The sequence below is a fragment of the Eptesicus fuscus genome, chromosome 12, assembly GCF_027574615.1.
Source record: "Eptesicus fuscus isolate TK198812 chromosome 12, DD_ASM_mEF_20220401, whole genome shotgun sequence".
Taxonomy (NCBI): domain Eukaryota; kingdom Metazoa; phylum Chordata; class Mammalia; order Chiroptera; family Vespertilionidae; genus Eptesicus; species Eptesicus fuscus.
Window position 1 is genome coordinate 11051762 of NC_072484.1, and position 17529 is coordinate 11069290.

At 50.4% G+C, this 17529-nt stretch overlaps 1 protein-coding gene across 1 annotated transcript in view; it reads left to right on the forward strand.

The window, feature by feature from the left end:
* The first annotated feature begins 574 nt into the window (after positions 1 to 574).
* Positions 575 to 17529, forward strand: part of KCNB1 (potassium voltage-gated channel subfamily B member 1) — an 84674-nt gene continuing 67719 nt past the window's right edge. Inside the window, exon 1 of the mRNA XM_008141162.3 lies at positions 575 to 1141. Within this exon, the coding sequence (XP_008139384.1) occupies positions 575 to 1141 (567 nt within the window). The remainder of the gene's footprint in view (positions 1142 to 17529) is intronic.

Here is a 17529-nt window from a genome sequence, read left to right on the forward strand (position 1 = left end):
TTAAAAAAAAAAAAAGTTTTTCATGCAGCTCCCCTCTCCCCATTTTGGGGCCAGGTTCCGGACTCGACGGGGATACCCAAAGAAAAGCGAGTTTCAGCACTCGAGGGGGCGGACAGCTCCCGGGCAGCCGGGTTAGGCCTGAGCTGCAGAAACCCGGGTGTGGCCTCCCGGGTCCCTGGGGCTCCTCTTGGGGGCCCTCTCCCAGCTCCGAAGGGCGGCCCCTCCCTCCATCCGTGGGGTGGGGCGGGCTTCAGCACCAGCGGGAGGGACAGCGCCCAGCCTTTCTCCCCTCCCTGAGCCGCTTAAGCACCAAGAAGGTCAAGGCCAGCTGTGAACCGGCTGGAAAGTTGGGGAGGGGCCGCGCCCCGTTCCCTCTTTGCTGACCTTCGTCCGCTTTCTGCCTCGCAGCCGTCGGGATGGAGGTGAGAAGACGGCCGTGACGCGCGCCTGCGCGGTCTCCTGCACCCCCAACAGCCCGTAGTGCTCCCTGCCCCCCTCCCCCGCAGCGGCCGGCCTTGCGGTCCAGTGACAGCGGCCTGGGGGGGCAGGGGGGGCGGGGGCGGCCGGACCAGCGATGCCGGCGGGCATGACGAAGCATGGCTCCCGCTCCACCAGTTCGCTGCCGCCCGAGCCCATGGAGATCGTGCGCAGCAAGGCCTGCTCGCGGCGAGTCCGCCTCAACGTCGGGGGCCTGGCGCATGAGGTGCTCTGGCGCACCCTGGACCGCCTGCCCCGCACGCGGCTGGGCAAGCTCCGCGACTGCAACACACACGACTCGCTGCTCGAAGTGTGCGACGACTACAGCCTCGACGACAACGAATACTTCTTCGACCGCCACCCGGGCGCCTTCACCTCCATCCTCAACTTTTACCGCACTGGGCGGCTGCACATGATGGAGGAGATGTGTGCGCTCAGCTTCAGCCAAGAGCTGGACTACTGGGGCATCGATGAAATCTACCTGGAGTCCTGCTGCCAGGCTCGCTACCACCAGAAGAAGGAGCAGATGAACGAGGAGCTCAAGCGTGAGGCCGAGACCCTACGAGAGCGGGAGGGCGAGGAGTTCGACAACACGTGCTGTGCGGAGAAGAGGAAAAAGCTCTGGGACCTACTGGAGAAGCCCAATTCCTCTGTGGCTGCCAAGGTAATCGTGGGATCTGGGGGCTGCTGGGCTGGGGGATTCTGCTTGTGCCCCCAGATTGATGACCAGGGCTGGGGGACTCTAAAGGAGGAGGGGCTATAGCCAAGACCTTGGAAGTGAGAATAGCCTCTTCAGACTGTTCCTATGTGGCACTGGTCACCCCATCTTTGTTGTTGTTGTTAATCCTCACTGGAGGATATTTTTTCCCATTGATTTTTAGAGAGAGTGGAAGGGAGGGAGAGGAGAGAGAGAGAGAGAGAGAGAGAGAGAGAGAGAGATCAATGCGAGAGAGACACCGATTGGTTGCCTACAGCACAGGCTTCTTCCGGGGCTGGAATCAAACCTTTGGGACCCTTCTGTCGGAGGGCCGAGGCTCTATCCTCTAAGCCACATGGGGCCAGGGCACCCCATCCTTTTATGATTCAATACTTTATATCCTGACTTCCTTGGAGTAAAGGCTTTACAGAGATTTCTAAAACCCACAGCAAGAGGATGGACGCTGCCAACGAGAAAGAGAGCACGGAGACGCAATTAAGCCTTGCTGGGGTGGAGTAGACTTGAGTTTGGTCCATGCTACAGAATGCTCCCTTGTGAAGTCCCAGTCTCAGGCTGGAGGGGGTGTCACCCTGCAATTTTAATACTTAGCCCTGTATTTATAACCCCACATTGCCCCCAAGGAGGGAACGAAGGCAGCTTATAGACTTGCTTGGAGGACATTGAGATACCATCAGGCAGTCTTAACATAAATAAGACAAATGAGGCAAAGGGACTCTGAGGGGTGGGTGTGCGCATGCATGACGCACGCAGTTGGCTGTGGATGCTTGTGGGCGAAGGGTCACCACCAGTTTGTTCTTTATTTATGTGGTGAGTTTATTCCGTGAATGGTTTGATGCAGCTTGTAAAGATGCTTTGGCTGCTGGAAGAGAATGTAAATTTCAAAATAGGAGAGAAAAAATGAGGCAATGTGAAAAATAAAGCCGAAGAAGGAGGCAGGGATGAATCTAATTACACCTGGTGGGCCAGGCAGTCCTGAGTGCTGCCAGGTGGGAGGCCCTGGGAGAGGCTTTGGGTGGCGGCCAGGCCAGGATGGGAGCAACTTCTCTGTGTCAGGCTGGGATTCAGAGCTGTCTTGGAGAGATAGGCCCTGTCTTCATGTGGCCAGTGTGCTGGGTGTCAGAACAAATGACAACACAGTATGTTCAGTGCTATAAAGAAGTTCATTTGGAGCCCAGGGGGAGCCCAGGAAAGAGAGGCGTTGGTGCCAAAATCCAAGAAGACCAAGTTGGAAAGATGTGTTGAGCATCGCTCGCCATCTGAGACCTGAGAGCAGGGCCAAAAGGGAGGTGGGGGTCGGGGGGGGGGGGATAGGTCAAAGTATTCATGGAAAAAAGGGAGGAAGTCTACACACCAGCCATGATGTATTAGCTAGGGCTACCTTCATCCAGCCTGGCCTCTCATTATGGAATCCCCCTGGCTCAGTTAGCACCCCACTAAGGCTCACCGGCAGGGCCAAGTCTGAAGGGAACCCTGTGGGTACCTTCCCCAGATCTGACTATCCAAGGAGAGACCTCTGAGAGGGGATGCAGGAGGGCGTGGCTGGTAGGGAAGTGGAGGGAAACGTGTAGGTTTTCCCTCTTCCCTGTCAACCCTAAAGAGGACAGAGATTCCTAGGCCTGCTTTCCTCTTCTGAGGATGTAGGCTGCCTCTGGTCATAATCCTGCCCCAGGTTTCGTGTCCAAAAAGCCTCCTTCTTAAGACAGTCACTCACCCTTAACCGGCTTAGGATCAACAGACTTATTTTGCTATTTCCAGGCCTGACACGGGTTTCTGCCCTCCACATCCTGTTTAGGCGTAGACACGACTCTCCCTCCTCCCTGTGTCCCTAAGACATGAGAGTAAGAGGCAGGGGAGGGGAGGGTCACCCTCGCAGAGAAGAAGCAGGCAAAAGGCAGTGTTTAGGCTGGCGTCTGACAGCATGACAGGGAAGCTCAGGCTGCAGAAGACACTGTTTGGGAATAAACAGCCCCGTCTCCCCGTTGGGATAACCTGCTCACAGGGATAGCTTTGTGACCTCTCTGTGACCCCAGGCTCAGCCGCCACACATGCCTGGCAGATGGATGGCCAGAACTGAAATGGGAAGGCAGGCAAGCTCATTGGCTCTCAGGATAGAAATCCTGCCTGCCATTGATCAAACACCTACCGTGTAAGAAGTGTAACAACACCATTAGTTCTTATACAAATTCTCTATTACTGTCCCACCTTTCTCAAATAGGGAGGCTCAGAGGGGTTAAGTAACTTGTCTAACATCACACAGTAGTCAGAAATTCAAACTCAAGTGTGATTGTAAAGACCCTGTTCTTTCCATAATGAATAAGTGCCGTAGCCTCCTCCCCAGTCTGCCTGCTTCCACTTTTGCCCTTGCAATCCACTGCCCGCACAGCAGCTAGAGTGAGCTTTTCAAAATGTAAACGGGATCACATTATTTATCTGCTCAAAATCCTCCAGAGGTTTCCCATCACATTCAGAATAAAATCCAAACCTGCACCGTGACATACCAGACCCTACTGAATCCAGGCCCATGACCTCTCTGAGCTCATTTCCTTCTATTCTCCTTTAGTTCACTTGCTTAGGCCCTACTGGACTCCTTGCTGTTCCCTAAACCGGTCAGGCTGTATCCTACCTCAGGACCTTTGCACTTGCTGTTCCTGCTGCCTAGAGTGCTCTTTCTCAGATTGTCTCATGGCCAGCCACTTCTCCTCATGCCTCATTTAAGCAGGCCCTGCCCACACGTCTCCTCAGAGAAGCCTTTCCTGAGCCCTGTTGTAAAAAGCCTCTTCCCCTTAGTCTCTGTCAGATCATTCAGTATCTTTCCTGCATAGGCTTTAAGCACCATCTGAAGTGATATCTGCTTCCTTTTGTTTCTCTGTTTCTCCCACACAAGAGCGTAAACGCCACGAGTTGTGTTTACTGCTCTGTTCCCAGCACCCATCATGGTGCCTGGCACAAAGGAACTCAAATGACTAAATGCAGAATAAATGAATGAATCAAGCAGTCAGTCAGTCACTGTGTCTCAGGGTTTGGGGATCTGTCATTCCGCCCTCACTGCCCACCTGCAACCCAGTTCCCTGTGCTCCCCTCACTCCCATTCATCCCCCCAATTTGGATGCCTTGCTTGTCAGACAGCAAGGCCTGTGGAAACTTCTCAGAAGCCACAGAAGGAGAGGGTAAAATGGAGGAGCATTTCTGGGTGGCCCTCCTTTTCACCCTCTGAGATTCAGAAGCGGCCCTATCCCAGTGTTTAAGAGCAAGAACAGACCGGGGTCCAGGCCCACTCCAGCACCCTCCCCAGTTTCTGGCCTCTGGCAAGTTCTTCAGCTCTCCAAGCCCCAGCCTCCCACTTTACAGGGTCATCATGGAAGTCGTGTTTGCCACACTTTCTCACAGTACCTAGCACCTAGGAGGTGGGGCCTTTCTCCATGGCTGAGTGGGCTGAGCTGCGGCAAACCCTTTCCTTCTGATAGCAGTACTGGGAGGCTGAGCTGGCGCTGTTAATAATTGATGGGATGTTCTGGCAACGCGGAGACAAACCAAAGCACAGGCCTTAGCCTTCGCTGTCAGGGGAGTGAAAATCAAAATCCATTAGGCACAAGGCAGCGTGATTGATTCTTGTTTAGAAGTGGGGTCAGCCCCAACAAAGTGACAGGGTTTCGGTGCGGGGCCACCACCGGGTTTCCGCTTTCTCGGAAAACTCCACAGGCTTCTCTCAGTAGGAGAGAGCGGGAACGAATCCGCAGTGTCTGTGTTCCCTGGAACAGTCTCAGGGATCGAGCCCTACGGTAATTCCTTCATTTCCAGAGTAGCTGCTGTTTATTGTGCCGGGCCCTGACTAGTGGAACTTTATACCCACTAGCTCGTTGAAATCCCTTCGACAATCCAGATAGTCTGACTGCTTGGGCTGCAAGTAACAGCATAGAAAACTCCGAGTGGCTTCTAGAAGGAGGAAGATGTATCATGTCCCATAACAGCAAGTTTCAAAGGAGCTGTTTTCGGAGTAATGGCTCCAGGATTCTAGGTTCTTTTCATCTTTCGGCTCCTCCAACTCCTGCAAGTGGCTTGGTCCTCAGGCTTGATGCCTCATATCCCAAAATGGCTACCCAGTTCCAGCCTTCGAACCAATCTCCAACCAATAAAGTGAAGTGTTTCATCCTGTGTGTCCTATTTTTCCCTGAGAGATAAGCCTTTCCCAAAAGCCTTCTTTTTTTAAAAAAAAATATATATTTTATTGATTTTTTTACAGAGAGGAAGGGAGAGGGATAGAGAGTTAGAAACATCGATGAGAGAGAAACATCTATCAGCTGCCTCCTGCACACCCCCTACTGGGGATGTGCCCGCAACCAAGGTACATGCCCTTGACCAGAATAGAACCTGGGACCCTTCAGTCCGCAGGCTGACCCTCTATCCACTGAGCCAAATCAGTTAGGGCCCAAAAGCCTTCTTAAATCCCATTGGCCAGGATCAGGTCACTTGCTCAGGCTATAGCCACAGGGAAGCCTGGGAAAGCAAGTGTCTGGCATTGTCAGACGAGGGAGAGAATGGATTTGATGAGTGGCGTTAAGACTCTTACAAAGAGAAAATAAATGGAGGCGCTGAGAGGTGAAGTCACTTGTGGGAGCTCACACAGCTAAGTGCTCAGTAAATATTTGTTGAAGGAATGGAAATGGCAGAGCCAGAGTTTGGACCCAGGGTGGTCTGGTTCCCAAGCCAGTGTTTCTTAATCCTGGAGCCATTCAAGCTCTCTGAGCTTCAGTGAGCTCATCTGCTGAATGGTGGCCCGCTTCTTCAGGCTCTTTTGATGATTCAGTGAGATTCCAGATGCAAATGTAATTTGCAAATGGAAAGTACTTTATTGTTGTGAATTATTGTTGTTATTATATTCAAAAGAGGAAGTGTTCTTTTTTAGGGACAGTGGTCAGTATTTCACCCACTGCAGACTTGATGAAGAATCAACTCTGTGGAGTCCAGTAGACGTGGTTCATTTCTCAGCTCCATCCTACCAGGAAATGTGACTTTGCGCAAATTCCTTTCCTTCTCTTGAGTCTCCGTTTCCTCATCTAGGAAATGGAGCCCACCATGTGAGGCCATTAGGAGATAATCTGCATAAAGACTTTAGCCCAGTGCCCAGCCCACAATTAGCATTCAATAAATGACAATGGAGATTATTAGCATCTCTATTCTAGCTACATTCCTGGTCGGTAACATCTCCGATTGCGGTGTTATTGATTGTGGGTCACTGCCTGCCCTGTTAGGATTCCATGCCTCTAGTGTGATGCTGCTGCTTCCTTGACCTGAACCAGGGGGATCCGTGCATACTCATCAAGAAAAATGAGGGAAACCAGCTCAGATTCATGGGGTTTCCCAGTGCCATCCGTCGTCTGGCTGGGGGTCTTGCTGGCCTCAGGTCAGTCATTCCCGATACTTGTATCTGTTCCTGGGAGACGATGTGCTATGGGCTCACACAGACGTGGTTTTGAATCCCAGCCCTGCCTTTTCCTCGCCCTGGACTTTGGGCCCGTCATTTCCCTCCCCAGGGCTTCCATTCCCTAAGCTATAAATGAAGACGATGCTAAAACCCACACCTCACAGGGTTGCCCGGAGGATGAAGTATGATAGTGCACGTGACGTGTTGAAGCCACGCTTCATAAGTCCAGTATCCCGACTTGATAAAGGGAAACATGGAGGATGCTTCAAGGACTTGCCTGGGTCACACACCAAGTTGGTAAAGAGCGGGGACCATTTCTAGACCTTTCTGACCCCACTGTCACCCTCGTCGAGGCTCAGGAATCTTTCCATTTCTCCAGGATGTTTGGCAGGATGAGAGACCTTGGCAGCTGGTCTTCGGGAGTTTTGAAAGTCTCTGACAGGCTAGAGAATGTGGAAATGCTTAGGAGAGAAAAAGTGGTGCCCAGAGGAGCAGCTTGGCCAAAATGTAATTAACTGAAAGAGAACAAGCACCAACTCCATCCCCAGCACTTTGTGTACTTCGATGCCTGATAGCATTATGAATAGGAGCCCCGATTTTAGAGCTGGATCACCCACATTCAAAGTTTGGCTTTTACTCATAACCATGTGATTTGGGCAAACTACTGCACCTCCCTGTGCCCCAGTTCCTTTACTCATAAAAATGGGCTCCACAGCAGCGCCTGCCTCATTGAATTGCTACCAGAATTGAATGAGTTAATGTATGCAGAACACTTCAAATAGGGTTTGACACATAGAAAGCCCTTAATAGCTGTTAGGGAGGTTTTGTTTTTGTTTTTGTTTTTGTTTTTTTTTTTGGTGGTGTTTTTAATTGTTATTGTCTCAATCCTGCTGGATAAATAAGCTCCTTTTCAAAAATGTATTCTTCTTATAAAATGATACCGGCTCATTGTAAGGTGAGGCTATGTAACTTGATCGAAGTCACATAGGCAGTTGGGGCAAGACTGTGACGGAAGAGATGTGGTCAGTGTCCCACCCGTGTCCTGTAGACTCTTACCATTTCAGTGCCACTGCCAACTGCCAGCTTCCAGGCCCTACACTTCTTTGCTTAGAAGTGACCTCCAGCTAGTGGAGTCCAGTAAAGACAGGTAGTTAATGGCCCACGCAGACTAGCCCTCAGCTGCCGACTGGTAGGGGAAGGTACATACACACCCGCCCTCCCTCGCCCCGGATGGGGGTGTACCTCCCGGGTGCATAGTCTACACTGGCCCCCAGAGTTCCTCAGAATTAAGCCTCAGGTGTCCAGAGTGGCTCCTGGCTTGATAATACACCTGGTTTGGCCTCTTTCTCTTCTGCATCTCACATCTTCTCTCCCTTCCCAGTGTTTTCTGGTATCACTTCCCACGTAAGCCACCTGTAAGTGAATCCCTGTCTTCGGATCTCGTTCTGGGGGAACTAACCAAAGGCCTGTGTGTCAGGGCCTCTGACCTTCACCACCTTAGGGCTCCTCTCCCTCCCTGAGTCAGAGGTGACCGGCCTTCCCTTCCTTCTCCCTCTGTGAGTCAGAGTCACCCAGGGCAGCAAATGGTGCTGGGAAACTTGATGTCCATGCAAAAGAATGAAGTTGGTCCCTTACCTCACACCACATATGAAAAATTAACTCAAAATGGATCAATGACCTAAATGTAAGGCCGAAAAATCCTATATAATAAAGAGGTAATATGCAAATTGACCCTCACAAGATGGCTGCCTACAACCAGGCCGGCAAGGGGGTTAGTGAGGGATGACCAAACAACTGAACAAGCAGGCTGTGTGGGGTGACCAAGCTGGCAGGGGGGTTAGCGAGGGACGACCAAACGACTGAACAGCAGGCTGCGTGGGGCAACAGGCCAGTGGAGGGGCTGTGAGGGGTGACCAGGCCAGCAGGGGGAGCAGTTAGGGGTGACCAGGCCAGCAGGGGGGGCAGTTAGGGGTGACCAGGAAGGCAGGCAGGTGAGTGATTAGGAGCCAGCGGTCCAGGATTGTGAGAGAGATGTCCCCCAAGGGGTCCTGGATTAGAGAGGGTGCAGGCTGGACTGAGGGGACACCCCCCCCCCCCGTGCATGAATTTCATGCACCGGGCCTCGTATAAAATATAAAACTCTTATTTGGATGTGTTCATTCATTCAATAAGATTTTTGGAGCACCTACTGTGTGCCAAGCCCTGGGCTGGGTGGTGGGGACATGGCAGAGAACAAAACAAAGATCCCAGCCCTAATGCCACTGATATTTCTGTAGGGGAGAGAGTGAGACCACTCACAAAATAAACAAGTACAAATACTGACTGGAGCAAGGCAACTGTGAAAAAGAAATCATGAGACAGGGAAGATGAATGCTAGCTGGATATTTGATGTGATTGAGGAATTAATGCTATTTTTAGATGTGATAATGCTCACGTGATTATGTTTAAAAATATTTATCTTTTAGAGATACGCACTGAAGTATTTATGGATGAAATGACAATATCAAATAAAGTGTCATATTTTGTTTGGTGATAGGTGCCATGGAGAAAGGTCAGCAGGTGAGGGGTTTAACCATGGTGGTCAGGAAAGGCCCCTCAAAATGTGACAATTAAGCTGAGACCTGCAGGAAGGGAGAGAGGGAGGCATGTGGACTATTGGGAGAAGAGTGTTCCTGATAGAAAAAACAGCATGTGCTAAGGCCCTGGGGCGTGTCTGGGGCAGTGAAGGCACTACCAGGTGGTTAGTATGGCCAGGGCAGAGTAAGCCAATGGAGGAGTTAGAAAGGTAAGATGAGAGGATGACCTTGTCTGTTCTGTTGGACTTTGGCCTTTCCGTTGAGTCCCTGAGCCTCTGCCCTGGCCACCCTGCCTTCAGCCATCCCCTTCCAGTCCATCCTCGGCAGGGAACCAGAGCCATCTTTCTCACGTATAATCTGTTCATGTCAATCATCCCCTTCTACCAATCCTCCCATGATTCTCACTGCCCCCAGGATAAAGTCCAAACTCCTCAGCCTGACCTTCAAGGCCCCAGCCAACATCGCCACCATCACCTCCTCACATCCTCTCTCCCTGATACGGTCTGCTCCCACCGTACCCACCTCTGGCATTCCCCAAATTCTCCATCCTTCCCCAGTCCTGCTCCATACCTGGGCCCAAGCTGATTCCTCTACCTTGCCCCTTCTCCTTCCCCTTGTCTGCCTGCTGCCTCTCTCTTTCCACCTTTCAAGACCCGGCTTCTCCCTCCCTCTGCCACCCACACCACCTTCTGGCAGCACCGACTGCTCCCTCCTCGGTGCCCTGGAAAGCTGATGTTCAGACCTTCTTTGCACAAAACACTGTGAAGACTAGCTTATGGTTTGTTCCGTGGATGCCAGGACTGACCCTCAGGGAGACAAGAGTGCTGCAGAGAGCAGGCTCTGAAACCTGACTGCATGGGTTCAAATCTCAGCTCGGTACTTACAAGCTGTGTGTCCTAACGTGAATGACTTCACTTCTCTGATCAATTTCCTGATCCATGATTTCGGGACACTCTCAACAACCACTTTTATATGAAGCACTCAGAGGAGTGCCTGGCACTCAGCAAATGTTCACTGCAAGTGAACAGTGTTGTTGTTACTATTGTAGTTAAGTGGTAGTAGCATTTGTTGAGTTAGTAAATGGGAAAATTTACATGATCTTATGACGACTGATCAGAGGGGTCTCCCTTACAAGGCAAGAGTCTCCCCAATATACCCCTCCTTTTCCTCCTACCTTTCTTGTCTCTACCTGCCCACTACTATCTCCACACATCCTAGGCCAGGAAGAGGTGACCTCCTGCCTTCCATTCACAGCAAGGAGACAGGATTAAATTAGACCCCTGAGGTGCTCCCTCCCACCCTTGAGGTGCTCCCTCCATTTTACTCTGCAGCAAGGCTGTTCTCCACTGTAATTGCCCACCATGGCCTGGCAGGCGGACACTGTCTTTGAGAGAATAATGTTACATTTGCCAATTCCACACCATCACTCACATCCGCCAGGTAATGGACCTGGAATCAAACTGATTCTAAAAATAAACTACCACATTTCCCTAATTGCTACCTAGGGCCCTTCCCGGAGTCTTTCCAAGGCCTATATGACCCTTGAGGCCCTTGACCTTGGCCAGCACTGCCTCTTAGAGTCTTTGCAGACCCAATTGTACCAAAGAGGCAGCCCATGATTGCCCTGTCGGGGCATGTGAGAAGCAGAAAGAAAGGCAGAGATAAGAGGATAACATTGAACCAGCCTTCCATTTGCTTATCATGTCTGGAGTTCCCACTGTCTCTTTGAATGGATCAATTTTCTTTTATCTCCTATGCCTTGGGTAAGTTTACACATCCTTTATTGTTCCTTGAAATACTGACTGCAATTTGATTCAGTCACTCCCTCTCCTATTCCTGGGACAATCCTTTTGCTTTCAAAGTTAGCTTCCTTTCTAGGCTTCTCCAATCCTTATAACTTTATGTGGGTCGGTGTGCATGCCATCTGTTCTTTGTATGATAAACATTTATTACTATACTAGAGGCCTGGTGCATGAATTTCATGCACGGGTATGGTCGCTAGGCCTGGCTGGTGATCAGGACCAATCTGTGGAGTGATGGGGGGGGGGAGGCTGCTGGCACCCACCTTGGCTGGCTTGGCACTGCCCGCTCACCAGCCCCTCTCCCCACTGCTGCCACCGGTTGGGGCCTGCAGGATGGGAGCAGCTCCTGCGTTGAGCATCTGCCCCCTGGTGGTCAGTGGGTGTCATAGTGACCGGTCATTCGTCTGGTCATTCCGCTGTTTGGTTAATTTGCATATTAGGGTTTTATTATATAGGATGCCAGGATCTGTGCTGGGTGCTTGAGAATTGTTTGTGTATCTATTAGGATTCTTTTGGTTGCAGGTGACAAAAATGAAGCTCAAATGGACTTAAGCAAAATAAATATAATGGATAAGCCCTTGCTTAGGTAAGGGTTTAGGTAGGGCTGAATCCAGGAGCTTAAATAGATATTGGTTTCCAATATCTCTAAGTTCTCTTCTTCTCTCTGGTGGCTTCTCACCAAGGCAACATGGCTGGAAAGATAGTCTTCAGACTTCCATCTTGGGGAGAAAAAAAGCAAGTCTCTATCCCAATAGTTTCAACAAAATCCCAGGGCTCATTTTCATTGGCCCATCCCTGAGCCAATCACTGAGCCAGATAGGGATCACATGTCAATAGCTGAAGCTGGGATGAAACTGAGAATGGGAAGGAGGTGCTTCCCCAAAGAAAAATTGAAGTACTGTTTCCAAGAGAGGGGAGAATAAATGTAAGGTGGCAAAATACAATCCACAGCCATTATATAGCGGACAGCCTACTGGAGGGAGTTAGACTTCAAACAAGTAAAAAATTAAACAAAAAAATAACCACACAATGTAATTTGTATGCTTGAAGGAAGGAAGCAAGGTGTTTTGATGGCAAATAACAGGGCATGAACCTGAACTTGATTTTTCTCCTTTCTGAGCTGCAGAAATGATCTTTCTCCTACAAATTCTCTGTTTCCACCTCTCCTGCACCATTAAGCACGCTCCCTCTAGTATTTGACTTTCTTCCCAACTTATTTTATCTCCCCAACTAAAGCAGGATGTTCTCAAAGTCTAGGACTGTATCTTATTTATTCCTGTGCTCTAAAGCAGGGTGGGTGGGCTGACTGGTTTATAGATCAAGTTTTATTATTACATCTGCCACATTAATTTACCCATTTGCTAAGGCTGTTTTTGATAACAACAGCATTTACAGGAATAGTTTGCAGACCTGCATTCCAAAGTCGCCTGGGGCCTGATGCAGAGGAGGGGCTTTGTCAGAAGGATTAGAGGGCTGAGGGAGGAAGGGAAGGTTGCTGTGTGACCTTGTGCACATCACTTAACCTCTCTGGGCCTCTGGCTCCATATCTTGCTATGCCAGCTGCCCCTTTTCATCCCTCAGATCTCAGCTCATTTGTTACCTCTTCAGAAGGGCCTCCCCTGACATTGAATAATCAGTTTGGACCTGGTGGTGTTCACGCTCTTTCTGTGATAAACGATCTCGAGTTTATTTTGAGATTAGGCCCACTTGGGGCAGGCATCCTTCCCTTTCTCTTCACCAGTGCTTTCCCTCCTCTCATATGCCATCATCCTGGTATAAGCGGAAAGAACTCTGGTTTGGAACTCTGGAGACCAGGGTTTATAATCCCAACACCGCCACATAGGAGCTAGGAGACAGACCCCTCATCTCTCTGGGCCTCAGTGTCCTCAGCTGGAAAATGGGCCAAGCAAGAAAGACAAGGACACTCACCTGAGCCAGAGTGGCCAGCATTGTGTGGCCAAGCACAGATGTTTGTTAGTTTTCCTTCTCCTTTCCTTTTCTCAAGAGGGAGAGAGGAAAGAGCGTGTATCCCAAACCTCGCCTTAATCTGGCCTCTGATGACACCTTGATCACTCATTCTTCATGCAATGTCTGTGCCAAGGAGTGACTGAAGAGTGGGAGGCTTAGACACTCCCCAAGTTTCTGCCCAGTCTCCATCACACCCCCATAGAGCTCTGTACAAATGCAACCTGCGGCAAGTCCCCTAGTGCCTTCTACCTCCCTCCAGGCTGCTGCGTCCAGGCTCCCAGCCCCTGTATAAAAATGTACACCCTTACTGGCCTTATGACCGGAGAACAGGCCAATCCATAGAGGCGGTCTTCGGACAGATTGAGTAGTCCGTGGTGTGTGTGTATTGTGTGTGTTGTGTATGTTGGGTGTGTGTGTGGTATGTGTGTGGTGTGTGTTACTTGTGGGTATGTATGTGGTATATGTTATACTAGAGGCCTGGTTCACGAATCGTGCATGGATGGGGTCCCTCTGGGTGGCCTGTGGGGATCAGGCCGAAACCCGCAGTCCAACGCCGCCTGCAGCTCCTACCTGCCACTCCCACTCATCCTGGCCCCACTGCACCTGCCACGGGCTCATGCCCAATCAGTCCCAATCGGGGGAGGCTTGCACGCTGCCACAGCAGTGCTTGCCAGCCGTGAGCCCTGCGTCTGGTGCCCTCCTGAGGGGAGTGGCCTGCGGGATCAGGCTAAAACCAGCTCTCCGACATCCCCAGGGGGGTCCAGGATTGCGAGAGGGCACAGGCCAGGCCGAGGGACCCCATTGGTGCATGATCGAGGCGAGGAGGGGCCACGAGAGGCTCCAGAGTGTGTCCTGCCCATCTCACTCAGTCCTGATGGGCCAGACCCCAGCAGCAAGCTAACCTACCGGTCAGAGCATCTGCCCCCTGGTGGTCAGTGCACATCACAGTGACTGGTCGACCAGTCGACTGTCTGCCCCTGGTGGTCAGTGCATGTCATAGCGAGCGGTTGAGCGGCCTTAGCATATCATTAGCATATTATGCTTTGACTGGTTGAACAGTCGAATGGTCACCAGATGACTGGATACTTAGCATATTAGACTTTTATTACATAGGATGTGTGTTGTGTGTGGTGTGTGGTGTGTGTGTGCTATGTGTAGTGTATGTGGTGTGTGTGTCATGTGTATGTGTGGTGTGTGTGGTATGTATGGTGTATTTGGTATGTGTTGTGTGTGTGATGTGTGTCGGGGGGGTACGTGGTATGTGTGGTATATGTGGTGTGTGTGTATGTGGGTGTGGGGTGTGGGCTTCATGCCCCTAGTACTGAGTGATCCACCGGCAGGGCCGGCTATAGAAGTTGTGGGGTGCAGTGCAAAATGAAAATGCAGCCTCTTGTTGAAAAATGTGTGGAGACAGCCGAGTATTAAGTCAAGTGGGGCCCTTCTGAGCACAGGGCCCTGCAGGGACTATGCAGGTTGCACCCCATGAAGCCGGCCCTCCCCTCTGGGAAGAACGACTCAGAAGGCTTAGGTGGGAGCAGAAGGCTCCTCAGTCCTGGAGAATCTGTGAAGGAAAAGTGCCTCCTCAAGCTCCTGCCTAGGGACTCGGAGGCCAGAGCAGGGACCTCAAACTCAGATGGCCCCAGGGGCCAGGTCGGTGGTGTTAACAAGTGAAGCGGTTGGACAGGAGAACTGTGGGAGGGCAAGTTCAATGAAGCCAGTTAACACTCAGCCTTAGTGTCAAGGAGGCAGCAGAAAGTGGTGGGGACTGTGGTGAACAGGGCCATATGCTCCCATTTAAAGAGGCAGCTGCTCTTCAGCTCTAGGCTGGGTTCTTACATGAGTCCAGCCAGAAATTTTAATTTTCATAATGAGATATCCAAAGTTCAATGTTGGCAAATAATTTTTTTAAAATTAAAGCATTTGAGCCCTGGCCAGTGTGCTCAATGGTTAGAGCGTCAGCCCAAGCACCGAAGGGTCACAGGTTCGATTCCCAGTCAGGGCACATACCTGGGTTACAGGGTTGATCCCAGCCCTGGTCGGGGCACATGCGGGAGGCAACCAATCGATGCGTCTCTGTCACATCAATGTTTCTCTCTCTACTCTCTCTCCCCACCTCCCTCCCTCCCTTCCACTCTCTCTAAAGATCAATGGGGAAAAATATATCCTCAGGTGAGGATTAACAACAAAAACCAAAAAATTAAAGCATTTGAGTGGGCCAAAAGAAACATATCTGGGGGCCACATTCAGCCATTGGAGCTCCACTTTTTGACCCCTGAAAGCATAGAAGCTTCGAATGGCTTGCAATGGGAGGAGGTTCATTTCTTGCCTCTGAGGCCCTCCTATCTGGAAGGGGGAGATGAAGAGAGGAGAGCTTGGCCCCACTCTCTCCTTACTCCTGGCATCAAGCACAGCACAGGGTGACAAGTGTTTGTTGAGTGAATAACTGTCACACCCACCTGGGACTTGGCTTCAAAAAAAAGGCAGCTCACTCCTGGTGGATGCCAACACAAGTCAGGAAAATTCATGGTAAATCCTTAACTTATCAGCTAATAAGATCCAATGTGCCCCTGCCCAGCCTCAACCTGAGCAGGAAGAAAAAGCTGCTGTCATGGTTAGAAAAAGCACTGGACATTGAGTCAGCAAAACGGACTGGCTCTGAGCCTCTGGTTCCTCATCTGCAAGATGGGAATAATAAACCCCGAGGGCTTGTCCAGAGGAATGAATAACATAAAAGCATGTAAAGTGCTCAGCAAAGTGCCTGACGTGCAACAAATGTAAGCTGGTATTGTTTTTATTGTTATTTTGATCCTCCTCCTCATCTTCATCATCTGAGCATCTGGCTTATTTCTAGGGGCTGTGGGCCTGTGGTAGAGTTTATTGTGTAGAATTGAACTTTATGTCCCTGTGATGTCAGCTCCACAAATTCAGGCTGGAAAGCTGGGGCATTGAGAAATTCTAGAGATTAGGGTGCCCAGGATTGGAATTCTGGTGTTCGAGTTTGGAATTCTGCCACTCAAGATCACTGCTCTGATATTCATTGTTGGAGCACCACCGTTCAAGGTCACATCTCTGGGGTTCAAGGTCAGAAGCCTGCCATCTATTGTCAGAATCCTCAAATCCGTAACCGGACCCAAGGAGTATGTGGCCAGAGCTTTGCTGCTCGTGATCGAAACTCTAGCGGGCAAGGTCGGAATGCTGATGTTCCAGGTTGGAACTCATGTTCAGATTCGGAATTCTGAGGTTCAAGGTCAGGACACTTCAGTGGTGCTCACGCTCGGAATCCTGGCAGGCACATTTGGAACACTGATGTTTGGAGGCAGAACTCTTGCTCCCAATTGGTTATTTTGTGGGTCTTGTCCCTTATGTATCATTAACGCTTCATCGTCCACAACTCCTGGCAGCAGTTTCTGAAGAAATGAACCAAGGAAGGTCCCCAGACCTCTGTTTAGCCAGCGGGGTTCTTTTACTGATCCCCCTTTTCCTTATTGTTTCTGACACCCATCCACTCGGGAGGTGCCCGTAGAGGTAACATGATCCTCAGGAAGGCAGCTGAAAGATGGCTCCCCTTCCGTACCCCTGCCAAAGACCCTTGAACCTGTTGTCAACTTTGTTTAAATCCTTTTTTTTTTTTTTTTTAATGGCTAACCTGGAGCAGGCCCAGGGAAGCAGCCCTGCCAAGCTTTGGGGCGGGCGGGGGGGGGGGGGGCGGGCAAGGGGAGGTGGGCACCTTGATAATCTCACCACCCTATTATCCAGAAAAAGGCAAACGGTGTTAGGCAAGGGTCAGAACGGAGTGCCAAGGGCTTGTGGCTACCCAACCCGGGAGATGTGTGGCTGGCAGCGACACGTGGGGAGGTGGAGCAGTTTGCTGGTCATTGCGGTCACAACAAAAGCATTGTCGGTGCCAACTGGGGAGCTTCATTGATCACAGGGTAGAGACGTGCTAAAAATCATCTCTAAACCCTACTTACAGTGGTGCATGTAATGGGCACTCAGTGGAAAGGGACAATGTGCTGGGTCACATCCCCTAGTAAATGGCTGTAGCACATGCTTCCCCCAACCTTCATTTACCTTCCTTTATTTTCTTTCATAGCCCTTTTCTTTCTCTTTTATTTTTATTTTTGTTGATTGATTGCTTTTTAGAGAGAGAGGAAGGAAGAGAGAGAAACATTGATTTGCTGTTCTACTTACTTATGCATTCATTGGTTGACTCTTGTATGTGCCCTGACCAGGGATTGAACCCCCAACCTTGAAATCTTATCAGGATGACGCTCTAACCAACTGAGCTACCCAGCCAGGGCTCATAGTCCTTTTCACCACCTTGTGTATTATATGTTTATCGGGCTCTTGTCTGATTTATCCCACTACATTATAAGTTCCATCAGGTTGTACTTCTATCTTCCCACAGCTAAAACTGTGCCTAGCATATTGTAGTTACCAAATAAAAGTGTGTTGAATAAATGAATGAATGAACGTTGCTCTTAGATACGGTGAAATCACTCCATGCAGAGCCCACCTCCGATCTCATCCACGATATCTACAGTTTTTGGATGGGGGTGAGGGGAA